Source organism: Balaenoptera ricei, chromosome 4, assembly GCF_028023285.1.
Source record: "Balaenoptera ricei isolate mBalRic1 chromosome 4, mBalRic1.hap2, whole genome shotgun sequence".
NCBI lineage: Eukaryota > Metazoa > Chordata > Mammalia > Artiodactyla > Balaenopteridae > Balaenoptera > Balaenoptera ricei.
Window position 1 is genome coordinate 20801235 of NC_082642.1, and position 16425 is coordinate 20817659.

At 34.8% G+C, this 16425-nt stretch overlaps 1 protein-coding gene across 3 annotated transcripts in view; it reads left to right on the plus strand.

The window, feature by feature from the left end:
* The window catches only part of STAG1 (STAG1 cohesin complex component), a 433060-nt gene that overhangs the window by 177262 nt on the left and 239373 nt on the right, over nucleotides 1-16425 (plus strand). For all 3 annotated transcript variants that reach the window (XM_059920266.1, XM_059920267.1, XM_059920268.1), the window contains one exon: nucleotides 8580-8676. In XM_059920266.1, coding sequence (XP_059776249.1) covers nucleotides 8580-8676 — 97 coding nt within the window. The remainder of the gene's footprint in view (nucleotides 1-8579; nucleotides 8677-16425) is intronic.

Sequence of the window (16425 nt, forward strand, 5' to 3'; positions counted from 1 at the left end):
GCTTTTTGGTCTTTTGGTGCATGTTCAATGTGTACCTAAAATGAATGTGTATTCTCTAATTGTTGGTGTTGTGATTATACATGTTGATTAGGTCATGTTTATTAGCAGTGCTGTTCAGATCTTCTATATGTTTGCTATTTTTTGTTTGCGTGTTTGCTTCTGTTATCAGTTACCAATAGACATACAGTAAAAATCTCAACTATGGTTATCGATTTGCATATTTTTCCTTTCAGTTCAGTTTTTGCTTTATGTATTTTGGGACTCTTGTTATTTGGTATATAAAAAATTATAATTGTTTTATCTTCCTGATGAATTTAGTACTTTATTATTATAAAGTATGTTTTTTTAGTAATGTAAACACTGACATTTATTTATTATTTTATTTATTTATTTATTTATTTATTTATTTATGGCTGCATTAGGTCTTCGTTGCTGCGCGCGGACTTTCTCTAGTTGCAGTGAGCGGGGGCTGCTCTTCCTTGAGATGCGTGGGCTTCTCATTGAGGTGGCTTCTCTTGTTGTGGAGCATGGGCTCTAGGCGCAGGCTTCAGTAGTCATGGCTCGTGGGCCCTAGAGCACAGGCTCAGTAGTTGTGGCACACGGGCTTAGTTGCTCCGTGGCATGTGGGATCTTCCCAGATCAGGGCTCGAACCTGTGTCCCCTGCATTGGCAGGCAGATTCTTAACCACTGTGCCACCAGGGAAGTCCCATAAAATATGTTTTTTTTTATGTTTGTAATTCCTTGTTTTGATTTCTTTGTCTGCTGTAAACATAGTCATAACAGCTTTTTTTATAGTTAATGTTTGCATGGTATACATTTTTTCTCCCTTTTAGTGCAACCTATCTGTGCTATTATATTTAAAGTGTGTCTCTTGTAAATATCATGTGATTGATTTTTATTCAGTCTGGGTAGTTTTCTTTCAAGAGGAGTGTTTATTAGTCTATCTGCTTGGTTTTGTTTTCTTTGAGAAGTTTTTATGTTGCTTTTATTTGAAAGATACCTTTTGGCCAGATACAAAATTCTGGATGGGTAGTTTCTTCTTTTTTATTTCCTCTACCTTTATTGAGATAAAATTGACTATAAGATTGTGTAAGTTTAAGGTGTACAGTGTGTTGATTTGATACATTTGTATGTTGCAAAATAATTACCACCATAGCTTTAACTGACATCTCCATCCCTTCACATTATTACCATTTGTTTTTTCTGTTGAGAACATTTAAGATGTACTCTTTTAGCAACATTCAAGTATATAATAGAGTATTATTAGCTATAGTCACTGTTCTGTATGTTATATCCCCAGAATTTGTTAATCTTTCAACTGGAAATTTGTACCCTTTGACCAACTTCTCACCATTTCCCTTACCCCCAAGCCCAGGTAAATACTACTCTGTGTCTATTTCTCTTGAGTTTGGCTTTTTTTTTTAGATTCCACGTATAAGTGATATCATATAGTATTTGTCTTTCTCTGACTTACTTCACCTAGTACAGTGCCTTCAGGGTTCATCCAAGTTGTTGCAAGTAGCAAGATTTCCTCCTTTCTCATGGACGAATTAGTATTCCATTGTGTATATACATACACCACATTTTCCTTATCCATTCATCTTTTAACAGACACTGAGGTTGTTTCCATATTTTGGCTATTGTGAATGCAGTGAACATGGAAGTGCAGATATTTTAATAAAATCCTGATTTTAATTCCTCTGCATATATACCCAGAAGTGGGATTTCTGGATCATATGGTAGTTCTATTTTTTAATTTTTTGAGGAACATCTGTACTGTGTTATGTAGTGGCTGTACCAGTTGGCATTTCCACCAACAGTGCACACCCTCACCAACACTTGTTATCTCTTATCTTTTTAATAACCGTTCCAAACAAGTGTGACATTAATATCTCTTTGTGGTTTTGATTTGCATTTTCCTGATGAATAGTGATGCTGAGCATCTTTTCACGTATTTCTTGGCCATTTGTATTCCTTCTATGGAAAACTATTCAGTTTCTCTGCCAACTTTTAAATTGGATTTTTTTGCTGTTAAATTTAGTGATTTATTAAATTTGATTTAATATAGAAATGCAATTTTATGTAGTATAGAAATGCAACTGTTTTCTGTTTGTTGATTTTGTATCCTGCAACTTAATAGGTTTATTTGTTCTAACAGTTTTCTGATGGAGTCTTTAAGATTTTCTGTATGGAAGGTCATATCATCTGAAAAAAAAAAGTTTTACTTCTTCCTTTTCTATTTGGATACCTTTTATTTTTCTTGACTGATTGCTCTGGCTAGGACTTCTAGTATTATGTTGAATAGGCGTGATGAGAGTGTTTGTTGACTCTGGTCTTTCCTGATCTCAGAGAAAATCTTTTCAGCCTTACACTATTGAGTAATGTTGGCTGTGGGTGTTATATATGGCCTTTATTGTGTTGAGGTTTGTTCCTTCTATACCCAGTTTGTTTTAGAGTTTTTATCATAAATGAATACTGTATTGTGTCAGAAGCTTTTCCTGCACTTATTGAGAGGATCATGCAGTTTTTATCTTTTATTCTATTAATGTGGTGTATCACATTTATTTTTGCATCTTGAACCATCCTTGCATCACAGGACTAAATCCTGCTCTATCATGGTATATGATCCTATTAATGCATCGTCGAATTTGATTTGCTAATATTTGTTGAGGATTTTTGCATCTGTGTTCATCAGGAATATTGACCTTTTCTTGTGGCATTTTTTGTCTGGTTTTGGTATCAGGGTAGTACTGGCCTCATAAAATGTGTTTGGAAGACTTCCACACTCTTCCTTTTTTTGAAAGAGTTTGAGGAGGACTGGCATTAATTCTTAGAATGTTTGTTAGAAGTCACCAGTGAAGCCTTCTAGTCCTGGACTTTTGTTTGTTGGGAGGCTTTTAATTACTGATTCAAACTCCTTGCTAGTAATTGGTCAGTTTAGATTTTCCATTTCATCGTGATAAAGTATTACTAGGTTGTATGTTTCTAGGCATTTACTCAATTTTTTCCTAGGTTGTCCAATTTGTTGGCATATGATTGTTCATAGTAGTCTTTTATAACCCTTCGCATTTTTGTGGAATCAATTGTAACATCTCTTTCGTTTCTGATTTTATTTTTTTGAGTTCTCTGTCTTTTTTTCTTGGTGAGTCTAGGTAAAGGTTTGTCAATTTTGTTTATTTTTTCAGAGAACCAGCTTTTAGTTTCATTGATCTTTTCTGTTGGCTTTTTAGTCTCTATTTCATTTATTTCTGCTCTAATCTTTATTATTTCCTTCCTGCCACTAACTTTGGGCTTCATTTATTCTTCTCTTTTTTTTTTTCAAGTTCCTTGAGGTGTAAAGTTAGGTTGTTTATTTGAGATTTTTCTTGTTTCTTGAGGGTAGGTATTTATCACAGTGAACTTCTCTCTTAGAACTGCTTTTGCTGCATCCCATAAATTTTGGTATGTTACATTGCCTTTTTCATTTGTTGCAAGAGAAGAAGAAAGGAATAGAGAGGAACTACAAAAACAGCTTGAAAACAATTAACAAAATGGCAATAAGCACATACCTATCAATAGTTACTTTAAATGTAAATTCACTAAGTTCTCTAATCAAAAGATACAGAATGGTCGAATGGGGAAATAAATAATAAATACATTCTGTATTGAATTCTTCACTACGGTCATTGTATTCTTGTTTCAAAATTTCTGTTTGGTTCTTTCTTTTGTTTTCTGTCTCTTTGTTGAACTTCTCATTTTGTTCTTGTATTTTTTTCCCTGATACATTAATCTTTTATATGTGTTCTCTTATAGCTCTCTGACCATCTGCAGAACAATTATTTTGAATTCTTTGTCAGGCAATTCCTGGATCTTCATTTCTTTGGGCCAGTTACTATAGGCTTACTGTATTCTTTGGTAGAGATATATTTCCCAAATTCTTCGTAATCCCTATTGCTTTGTTTTCCTGTTCATGCATTTGAAGAAGCTGTTACCCCTTCCAGACTTTATAGACTGAATTTGATAAGGGGAGGCCTTTCACCTGTGGGTAAGAGGACACTGGATCATGCTGTGACACTGGGTATAGTGATGCAGGGTGACAAATGTGGGGGCATGTGGCAGCTTGGGTCCATGTGGGCATGTGTCTTTAGCTCAGGCCACTGGGGTCCACACTGTTGACAACTGTGTGGTTCTTGATAAGCACTGTGGGGGATCTGCAGTAGTTCTAAGCAGTGCCTCTAGATTTGTCAGCTAGGGACCAAGGCAGGCTGTGGTAGAGGCCAGTCACAGGCACCCTTGTAGTGATGAGGGCCACTGCAGAGAGCAAGGATTGGGGCCAACTGTGGTCTCATTGGCTGAAGTGGAGTCCCTAGCCATCAGCTTCCTCTCCTATGGTTTTTTTACAGTCTCCCCACAGGTGTGCACACTGCATTGGAGGCTGGTGGTAGGCATTGGACAGGGGTATGCAATGCACAGCTTGGGGTGGCTAAGTTTAGGTGGGCATGCTGGTGCTGGCCAGTGACAGGAGGCAGGACCTAATCTGGGCCCACAAGAAGCTGTGGGGTGCCTTGGTTTTAGGTGGTGCTCACCGGTGGCTGCATATCCCTCCCTTCCGCCACATGCATGCTCATTGCAGTGGAGGCCAATGATGGCTGTCAGGCTAGTAGTGCACAGTTGGAGGGGCAATCCCTGAGCATGGGCACAGTGGTGGGGTTCAGTGTGGGTGGGTGGTGTTAGGCTGGTATCTTGCATTTGTGCAGCTGCATCAGCCCTAGTTGGCTGCACGTGTGGCTCCCTGGCTCTGCTGTGGGTGGGTAGGGATTCAGGTGGCTGGCGTCTTATACTCTCGCAGCTGTAGAGAGCTATAATGTATATATTCTCTCTCTCTTTCTCTTTCTGTGTTTATTTATTTATTTATAAAAGAGCATATAGTGGCTAATAGTGTAGGTCTTGGTATTGGTGGGGGAAGGGTGCAGAGAGGGACTCAGGAAGTTGGCATCAGTGAACACAAACACAAATACCTGTGGGGGAAAAGCTGGCAACATCTGTGGGGGTCTACAGTGGCCTTTGGCTTCCTCGTTGGTGAAATTTGCTGAGTTTGTCTGAAGAGCAGGTCTCTGTGAATTGTGATCCCTCTGGCAGCTTGTCTGCTAATAATAGCTTCTGCTTTTATTCCTTGTTCCTAGCCAGCTCAGTACATCTCAGGTTTGCTGGTCTAGGTGGGGCGAAACCAAAGCAGGACCACTGTACGTTGCACTGTGAAGCTGGAGAAGCTGGTCAGTCACCCCACACTTCTTTTCTTGGCAAGAGGAACTCTTTCTAACTGGGAAGTTCCTTCTGAGCACTGAACAGTGCCAGTTTGGGGAATGGGATGATGCAGGCAAAATGGAGTTACCTTCCTTTTCTTCTAATGTGATTATTCTCAGTTTTGTTGTTCTTAAAACTTTGTAAGTGGACTATAGAGGTCTCCTAGATCTGGTTTTGTTCTTGGATAGCTGTTCAGACGTTGATTTTTATGGGACGATGGAGAAGCTGGGTTTTATCCCCAACTGATGGACAGTTTTTTCTTTCTTTCTTTAAATATGTCATCCCATTATCCACTGACTTTTATTATTTTTAATGAGAAGTGTGCCATATATCTTATCCTTTTGTCTCCTGTATGTACCCTATGGATGCTTTAAATTTTTTTCTCTTTATTGAAGATTCCCAGCTATTTAGTTTTGATGTACCTTCTGTAGTTTTTTGTTTTATCCTCTTCTTTTCCCCATCAGCCAAGGCCCTATATATTATGACAGGTTGTATCATCCATCCACCTGTGCCCATACTTGGCAGTGCCTCTAATACTCATCAGTCTCTGCCAGTCTAAGAAGGGCTTATCTCTCTGGAGTTAGTTGTTTAGATTCCTTTGCCCCTACATGTCTCTGATAAAGGTATAACTTCGTTTCTTTCCAGGTGAATAACCAATTATATCAGTATTATTTATTAAATAAACCACCCTTTTCCATCTAAAATTGAAATATCTCTTCTGTTACAGCTTGTTTTAAATATACCTGGATCTGTTTCTGTGCTCTGTTGTCTTGTATTACTTTTCTAGGCGTACATTGCTTTCAATCTATATTGTTTTCAGTATTTTTGTATTGTTTTAATATTTCTAATGCAAGTCCCTCCTCGTTAGTCTTACTTATTCAGAATGTTTTGGGCTCTTCATATATAACTGGTGGGATTATAAATTAACATTTATGCTTTGGGAGCTAAAGAAAAATTTGGTCACCGTGTTCAGAGTGCGTTCACAATGCTGGGCCCCATATAGAAGTGGGGAGATGGCTTCCTTCTCTGCTGTGTGCCATACTTCATTACCTGGGTCACAAAGCATTTCTGCTTTGCTCCTGAGTCTCAAAGTCACTGCTAACCTGCTCTATCCATTCTTAGGCCTCACCATCATTTTTAGCCAAGAGGGCCTGAACACATTATGCAACAGAGGTGAACCCTGAACAGATACCATGCCGTTCTTTCTTTTTCTTTTTAGCCTCTCCTACCACCGTTGTATTTTCTTTGTACTTTTAAAACAAAATCTTCCAGACACTGATGTGATGAGACAGAGAAACAGTGTTATATACATCACCAGTTAATAATAAAGTCCTCCCTTTCATATTAGAGAAGGAAATACAATTGCTCCTCAGTAGAAGAGATCATTAAAGAAGGGAAAGGGGTATGCTCCAGCAGAATGGGTTAAAATAAAAGGACTGACAACACCTGGTATTGGTGAGGATGTGGAGCACCTAATATCATACATTGCTGGAGGATGTATAATTTAATACATCTGTTTTGGAAAATTGGATGACATTGTGTACTGGCCCTCAATATATATGTATTCTGTTTGTTAATAAGTCTGCTACTAAGTATATATACAGCAGAAAAAATGTTTGTCAAACAATGTGTACAGGTATGTTCATAACAATTTTATTTGTGATAGCCCTAAGATGGAAACGACTCTCATGTACATCAGTAGTAAAATGGGTTATAAAATATACTATATTAATACAATGAAATACTATCCAGCAGTACAAACAAGGAATTACTGATAACACATACTATAACATGACTGAATCTCACTGATAAAACATTGACTGGAAGAAATCAAACACAAAGCACAGTATTATATGAATTTCAAAACCATATCTACTGTAAAGGAATAATAGTTAAACTATTGACATTTGTGATGGTTACTGCCTGGAGGGGAACATGAGGCAGCCTGTTTCAGTTCTGGAAATTTTTTTATATTTTCATTTTGGTTATGGTTATACAGGTGTATGTATATGTAAATTTTCATCAAGGAGTAACTTAAGATTTACGCATTTACTGTATATAATTATACCTTATACCTAAATACAAAACTAAAAATTGATTTAAAATTTTTTAAAAAATTATTTTTATTGGTTTCCTGTACTTTCCCCACCTCCCACCCCCAGAAAGACCCACAACAATTCTGCCTGGTAGTATGCTAAGTGAAATCACATTAAATTTCACTAGCAATTTGGAAAGACTTTATTGATACAACACTAAACCTTTTTTTAAAAATTCAGTATATGAAACTTATTTAGGTCATTTTCTATATCCTGTAAGTTTTTTATAATTTTTATCATTAAAATTTATACAGTCTTTGAGTTTGTTTTTAGATGATTTTCATTGTGAACAGCCTTCTCAATCTATTTATATTGCTTATATATTGCCAATATTAAAATTTTATTTTGTACATTTATCTTTTGTCAGTTGTCTTGTCAAATTTTTTAATTCATCTTTCAAGTCAGTTTGGTAGAGACTCAACTTTTCTTATCAACTATAGGAAAGGAGAATTGTGTTTACTAGTATTTTACTAATTTTTGCACAAACTAAAAACTTTTAAAATCTGTGTTGAATGCTTAGGGATGCATCCTTGCCTCATTCTATTTTAGAGCTGAAAAGTGTTAAGGATTTCAACAACAAATATGTTGTAGTCTTTGTCTTTATGTTTCCCAGCATATCACATAACACTAGTTTTTCTAGACATTTTTTATTAAGCTTGGCTGCAGGATTTTTATCAAATACCTTTTTGAGATCTAGTGTTAAAATCATTTATTTTTCTTTACGTTGTTGATAAATTGAATTGTTTGAGTTCCTAATATTGAGTCATCCTTGTATTCCTGGGGAAAAATGCATTTTATTATATATGGTGTGTATTCTTTTTATGCTCTGCTGGGTTTTCTGATACTCAGAAAGCTTATATCTATGTATAAGTGAAGTTACTTTTTGTGTTATTTTCACAATATGGTTTGAATATTAGTATCTATAGTTGTTTAATAATTATTGGACTTCATATGACTGGTAAAGTCAGACTTATATTGTGCTCTATTTTGCACGAATTTCTGAAACCTAGTAATTTACCTTTGAATCGCCTTTCAACATGAGGGAATCTCTACTTTTATTTGGCTACAGAGAGATAATTTTAGGTAAGTAGTTTTCTTGTTTAAATAGATACACATGGAAAAACAGGAATTTTTTGAAAATTTATTTGCTATAATATAAATTTTTTAATTTTTAATTTTATGTTTTTTTCCCCCCACAGTCTGTGGTCGATGACTGGATTGAATCATATAAACAGGACAGGGACATCGCACTTCTGGATTTAATCAACTTTTTTATCCAGTGTTCAGGATGTCGAGGTACAGAATGTTGGAATAAATGATGTACATTAAGACTGTCAGTCCAGCAGTGTCAAATTTACTTTACCTTGTGTTAGTCATTTTATAATTCATCCTGGAATTATGTGCTCATCTTTTTCTGATAAAATTATTTTTATTTAAGTATATATATTTTTTTCTGGTTTGGTTTTACTCAACAGACTTCTGAATTTTTTAATATTTTGAAGGAAATCTGAAATTAATGAATTTATGAATTGGCTTTTTAGGTCATAAGATTTTATAATTAATATTTACTGATATTATTTGTATCTGTGCTCCATATTGTAAACTGTACCAGTTGCTAAAATTCATTATTTTGAATCCTCATGTTATAGATGAAATGCTTGAAGCTTAAATAATTCAAGGTAACATAAGTATGAAAATCAGTTTTCTTAAGTTTGCAGTCATTTGGAATCCATATACAATTTGTTAAAAGTAAAGTTTTATTTTTATCATATTAATAGATAACTGATAGATACTTTTCTTCTCTAGAATAAATATTAACAGGTTAAATTGTACTATATGGGGAAAATCAGTTGGTAAACACCGTTCTTTACTTATTAATACAGAAAGAATGGTTGTCTTTTATTGAGATCACTGATCAAATTGATTTCTTGAAGGCTTTCTTATTTCTGACCAAGTTATCGCTCACCATATTGACATAAGAAGTTTTATCAAATATTTACAGAGTACCTAAGTTATACTAAGCACTGTTCCAAAGTATACAGATATTATCAAGACAGTCTCTGCCCCAGTATTGAGTACGTTTAATTTTTAAAGAAGGCTTTATCTCAAAGAAAAAGAGGGAAATATACCAATAGTTTACTAAAGTGCTCAGTGCCATGAAAGTAATAATAATAAAACTGGTTACAGTTTAATGACTAGTATGTGCCAAGCTGTGTGCTTTACATACATTAGCTCATTTAATATTGGTTTGACACTTCTATCAGTCAGATGTGATTTTTATTCTGTAGTTCAGGAAACTGAGAATACAGGGCTTAGATTAGTTTTTGGACATCATACAGTTTGTAAGTGCCAAATTCACGATTTAGATTCAGGCTTGTCTCAATCTGAAGTCTATATGTCTAACCAGAGGGTAGTGTGGGAATAACAAGGAGGAGCTTCTGATCCATCCTAGGCTGTGTGTTTCTGTGTATGTGTGAATGTGGGGATATTTGTAAGAAAATGCATCTCAGAGGAAGAAACTCTACCCTGGGACTGAGGTTGAGTAAGAGAAAATTAAGGAGGAGGAGAAAGGCCAAAGTTAACAGATTGTGTAAAAATTCCGGAAGACAAGAAAATACAGCACACTCCAGGACATAAAGAGAGTTTATGGCTGAATCCTAGAGCATAGAGACAGGTGAGGATTGGCAAGAGATTAGTTTATTAGAAGGAAAGTGAGTTTGTTAATTTTACAGTCTTAAAATGGGAAAGGCAAGCACTGAGTGATGTGCTTTACATGTGTTATCTTGTCTAAACTGTGAAGGGTCCTGTTAGATTGAGTTTTGATTTTAAAACAACTGGTAGTCTTAAAAAATTTTCCTTTTGTAATTCATTCCCATGGTTCAAAAAACCAAAAAAAAAAAAAAAAGATATGTAAAGGAAAAAAGGAAAGAGCCTTTACCACTTCTTGCCTTCCTATCTATGTCCACAGAGTTAATTGCTTAACTTACTTAACTACTTTGTTGTATATTCATCTGTCTATCTATATAAATAGGAAATATATGCTCTTTCCGCCCCTCCCCCCCCAAAAGATACTGGTGTATAGAGAGCTTTCTTGGTTTCCTTCCTTCCCTCCCTTCTCCCCTCCCCTCCCCTCCCTTCTTTTCCAGCATCATAGCATTCATTTCTTTGTGTGTATGTACAACAATTTATTTAACTAGTCTTCTGTTAACAGACCATTGCATTATCTGTAGTCTTTTGCTGTTACAATGAGTAATTTTGTGTGTACCTTATTTGCTCCTGGTGGAAGAATGTCTGTAGGTTAATATATTTGTAATTATATTAGATATTGCCAAATTTCCTGATATGGGAATTGTACCCATTTTTACTCCTATCAGTAATATATGAAAATGTCTGTTTCTTCTTGGTCTTTTCAACAAAGCGTTTTTATCAAATTTTTGTATTGCTCTTAGGAATGATTTAAAAATATGTCAGTATGATTTTTAAAAATTGAGGTGAAATTCACTTAAACAATTAACAACCATTTTAAAGTGGGCAGTTCAGTAGTTTTTAGCACATTAACAGTGTTGTGCAACCACCTCTCTCTAGTATCAAAACTTTTCTTTTTATCACCCCAGAAGAATACCTAATATTCATTACGTAGTCATTCCTCTTTCCCTTCTTCCCTGCAACCCTTGGCAATCACTGATCTGCTTTCTACTCCTATGGATTTGCCTGTTTTAGTCATTTTATGTAAAAGGAGTTGTCCAATATGTGACCTTTTGTTTCTGATGTCTTTCATTTAGCATAATGTCTTCAAGGTTTATCCAAGTAGTAGCATGTATTGATAGTTTATTTCATTTTATGTATATGTTACAATTTGTTTACCCATTCATCTGTCGATGGACATTGGGTTGTTTTCACGTTTTGGTTGCTGTGAATATTGCTGTGAACATTCATGGACAGATATCTGCTTGAGTACTTATTTTTTAAATCTTTGGTGTAAATACCTAGGAGTGAAATTGCTGGATCATGTGGTAATTCTATTTTAACTTTTTGAGGAACTGCCAAACTGTTTTCACAGCAGCTGCACCATTTTAAATTCCAGAAATGTATGAAGATTCTTATTTCTCCACATCCTCTAAAACACTTTTATTTTCCGATTTTTAAATTTTACTGACCTAGGGATTATGAAGTGGTTTCTTATTATGGTTTTGATTTGCATTTTCTTAACCACCAGTGATCTTGAGCATCTTTTCATGTACTTTTGGCAATTTGTATATCTTTTTTGAACAAATGTGTATTTGATCCTGTGCTTATTTTAAAATTAGATGGTTTTTATTTTTGTTGTGAGTTATTAGAGTTCTTTATACATTCTGAATATTAAATCCTTATCAGATATACAACATGCAACTGTTTATAACTTGCAACTATTGGCTTCCCGCTCTGTAGGTTGTTCTCTTCACTTTCTTAAAGATACTCTTTGATGAACAAAAGTTTTAAATTTTTATGAAGTCCAACTTACCTATTTTTTAATTTTTTTGCTCATGCTTGTGGTGTCAAATCTAAGAATCCATTGCAAATTCTAAGAGCCTGAAGATTTATCTCTATGTTTTCTTCTAATAGTTTTATCATTTTAGATCTTATATGTAGGTCATTGATCCATGGTTAATTTTTGTATTTGGATGATTTAATTTGTATTTCTCTTACAAGTGTGGCTTGAGAGCCATTTCTATTTCTTTTTCTTGAATTCTCTGTTCTTATCCCTTGCCACTTCCTTTCAGCTGTTTTCATAGTTCCTGAAAAAACAGTTGACAAAATGGATTTTAAAACATTTTAATAAAACAGACATAGATGCATATTTTCTTAATATGTTTAAGAGAGAAAACTTACTGTCTCTCACATCAGTGCAGTATAGTAAAAATCTAAAATAGACCCAAGTACCTGTGAAACTGTAGTAAGCAGATATTAAAACATATGAAAGAAGAGAACTACAAAATACAGCTACACCAAGATACCATTTTTGCCTATCAGATTGATAAAAATTAAAAGTCATAACAACACTCTGTTTTTTAGACTGTGAGGAAAGAGACACTATTACATTGTTTGTTGGAATACAAATTGATACAATTCTCATGGAAAGAAATTTGACATTATCTACCAAAATTACATATGTTTTTATCTTTTGACCTAGCCATCCTGTTTCTGGAATTGCCATGAAGATATACCTCCAGTTTTATGAAAACAAATTCACAGGGTTACTCAATACCATATTGTTTGTACTTGTAAAATATTGGAAACAACCTAAATGCTGAGATATAGGACAGTGATTGAATAAACTTTGGTACAACTTATACAATGGATTTTTTTGTCATTGCAAAAAATTATGAGGAAGATCTCTGTGGACTAATGCAGGGAGATTTTTCAGGATACATTTTTAAAGTGCAAAGTGCAAAAGAGTGTCTAAAAGTATTCGAGTTTTTTTTTAGAAGAAAGAAAGGGAAATAATAGAATATACACATGTATCTGGTCACTTGACCAAAAAAAAAACAAAAAAAGATAAAATGGAATGATTGGCTGCCCATTGGGTGTGTGTGTGTATGTAAATGAAGTGGAAAGCTTAGAGGGAATTGGGGTAAAGGGATGACACTTACTGGAATATACTTTTTGAATAGTCTTGACTTTGGAGTTATCTTCATGTTTCGCATACTCAGAAAGAAAAAAAAGAAAAATCAATAAAGATGGAGGGAAAATCCTAAAACTGGATGCTATCAGAACAGATGAACCATGCCATGGCATAGCATAAATAACATAACCACACTGACGAGTGTAAAAAGTATAAACTAAAGTAAATTTTGAGCTCAGTGCTCACACTGTAAAACTAGTGGGGGAAAGTGAAGAACACAGTATTTACCTCCTCAAATTGTCTCCTTACAAGATATTTATTATGGGTAAAATGGTATTGATACTTTACCTGTACAGACTTGGTAGACATCACCATAAATAAATGATGAAAGCAAACACTGCCAGTTATAGAACCAGTTAATAGCATGTACTTCGTGTTATGCACCTAGAAGAAGAACTCAACCTCACTTTTGTAGTATTCTTGCCAAAAATTTAGAGTCTAAATCTACTCATGAGGAAACGTTGGATGAGCTCAAATTGAGATATATTTTTCACAATAACTATCCTGTACTCTTTAGAAGTGTCAGTATCATGAAATACAAAGAAATGACTCAGAGAACTGTTCCAGATTCGATACTAAAGGAACTGAATGCAGTGCACGATCTTAGATTTTTTTTTTGGTAAAAAGAACATTATTGAGACAAATACTGAAATCCGAAATCAGTTCTGTGGGTTAGAACATACATATTAAATTGTTAATTTCATCATTCTGATCATTTTACTGTAGTTGTATAACATTTTTGTTTTGGGGGGGAAATATACACAGGAGTATTGATGAATAAAGGGATATGTAAAGAGTGAAAGAAGGATAAAACAAATGTAAAATGTTTACATCAGAGATTTTGGTGATGGATATTCAGAAATCCCTTGTACTTTTCTTACAACTTTTCTGTAAAGTCTGGAATGTAGAAAATGGAAGGAAAAAAAAAAGCCTTTTAACCCCAAAGCCAACATCATGCTCAAGGGAAACTAGTAGAGTCATTTGCACTGAAGTCAAACAAGTCAGGGATGTCCACTCTCACAACTCCTATTTAATATTGGCAATATAAGCTGACACATTTGGATAATAAAATGAAGTATGATTACTATTTAGGAGTAATATTGAAAGTTTAGAAATTTCAAGAGAAACTGTTTACAAAACTAATAAAGGCAATATAATAATTCTGAAAGAGGGAGATCAAAATGGCAGAATATGAGGACGCTGAGCTCCCTTCCCCCCATAAACACCTCAGAAATACAGTACATGTGTACCTACTGTCGTTGAAACAAAGTGTAGGCTGGGAGAAAGGCTTTTCTATAACCAAGACTGTAAAGAAAGATCCACATGGAGTTGGATAGGAAGGGAGGAGAAATGATCAGGTCTGGACTTGCACCCTAGTGAGGAGAGGATGTCAGAAGCTCAGGGATCCTCCTTGGGGAATGAGAGGTTTGAACCACATACTGGTCTAGAGCTGGTTCTGACCTGGCCTTACTTCTGAACAGGGCAAGTGTGGTCCAGGACTGGATGGCTTCACAGGGGAATTCTACCAAACATATGAAGAATAGCTACTACCTATCCTCAAACTTTTCCAAAAAATTGAAGAGGAGGGAACGTTCCCAAATTCATTCTACGAGGCCACTATCACACAGATACCAAAACTAGACAAAGACTACAAATAAAAAAAAAAAAGAAATTACAGACCAATGTCTCTGATGAATATAGCTGCAGAAAACCTCAAGAAAATATTAGTAAACCAAATTCAGCAATATATAAAAAGGACCATACACAATGATCAAGTTGGGTTTAATGTAGGGGACCCAAGGATGGTTCAACATTCGTAAATCAATCAGTGTGATACGCCATATTCACAAAAAGAAGAATAAAAATCACACAATCATTTCAATTGACAAAATTCAACATTCATTCGTGATAAAAACTCTCATCAAAGTGGGTATAGAGGAAACATGGCAACATAATAAAGTCTGTTTATGACAAACTCACAGCTAACATCATACTCAGTAGTGGAAACCTGAAAGCTTTTCATCTAAAATCAGAAATAAGACAAGTTATGCTCACTCTCACCCCTTCTATTTAACATAGTATTGGAAGTCTTAGCCACAGCAATCAGAGAAGAAAAAGAAATAAAGGAATCCAGATTTGAAGGGAAGAAATAAAACTGTCACTATTTGCAGATGATATGATACTATATATGGAAAACCCTGAAGTCTCCACCAAAATATTGTTAGAACTAATAAATGAATTTAGTAACATTGCAGGATACAAGATTAATATACAGATATCTGATGCTTTTCTAAACACTAGTAATGAACTGTCAGAGAAGACAAAACAATTCCATTTAAAATCTCATTGAAAAGAATAAAATACCTAGGAATAAACTTAACCAAGGAGGTGGAAAATCTATACTCATAAAACATTGTTGAAGGAAACTAAAGATGATACAAAAAAACAGATACCCCATGTTCATAGATTGAAAGAATAAATATTGTTAAAATATCCGTAATACTCAAAGCTATCTACAGATTTAATAGAATCCATATGAAAATACCCATGACGATTTTTACAGAACAAGAATAATTCTAAAAAGTATATGGAACCACAGAAGACCTTTAATGGCCAAGGCAATCTTGATTAAAAAGATTAAAGCTGGAGGAATCTTGCTCCCTGATTTCAGACTATGCTACAAAGCTATGGTAATCAAAACAGTATGGTACTGGCACAAAAACAGATCACTGGAACAGAATAGAAACCAGAAAGAAACCGACCCACATGTGGTCAATTAATGTACAAAAAGGAAGCAAGAATATATAATAGGAAAAAGACAGTCTCTTCAAAAAGTAGTGCTGGGAAAACTGGACAGCTACATGAAAAAGAATTAAACTGGACTGCTTTCTCACACCATATACAGAAACAAACTCAAAATGGATTAAACACTTATATATTAAGACCTGAAACCATAAAACTTCTGGAAGAAGTCACAGTCCTCTCTTTGACATCAGTCTTAGTAATATTTTTTTGGATGTTTCTCTTCAGGCAAGGGAAACAAAAGCAAAAATAAACAAATGGGACAACATCAAATTTAAAAGCTTTTGCACAGCAAAGGAAACTGTCAACAAAATGAAAAGGACGCCTACTGAATGGGAGAAATATTTGCAAACAATATATTTGACAAGGGGTTAATATCCAAAATACATAAAGAACTCATAAAACTCAACATCAAAGAAACAAACAGTCCAATTAAAAATGGACAGAGGACCTGAGTAGGCATGTTTGCAAAGAAGACTTACAGATGGCCAACAGCCACATGAAAAGATGCTCAGCATCACTACTCATCATGGAAATGCAAACCAAAAGCACAGTGAGGTATCACTGAACACCTGTCAGAA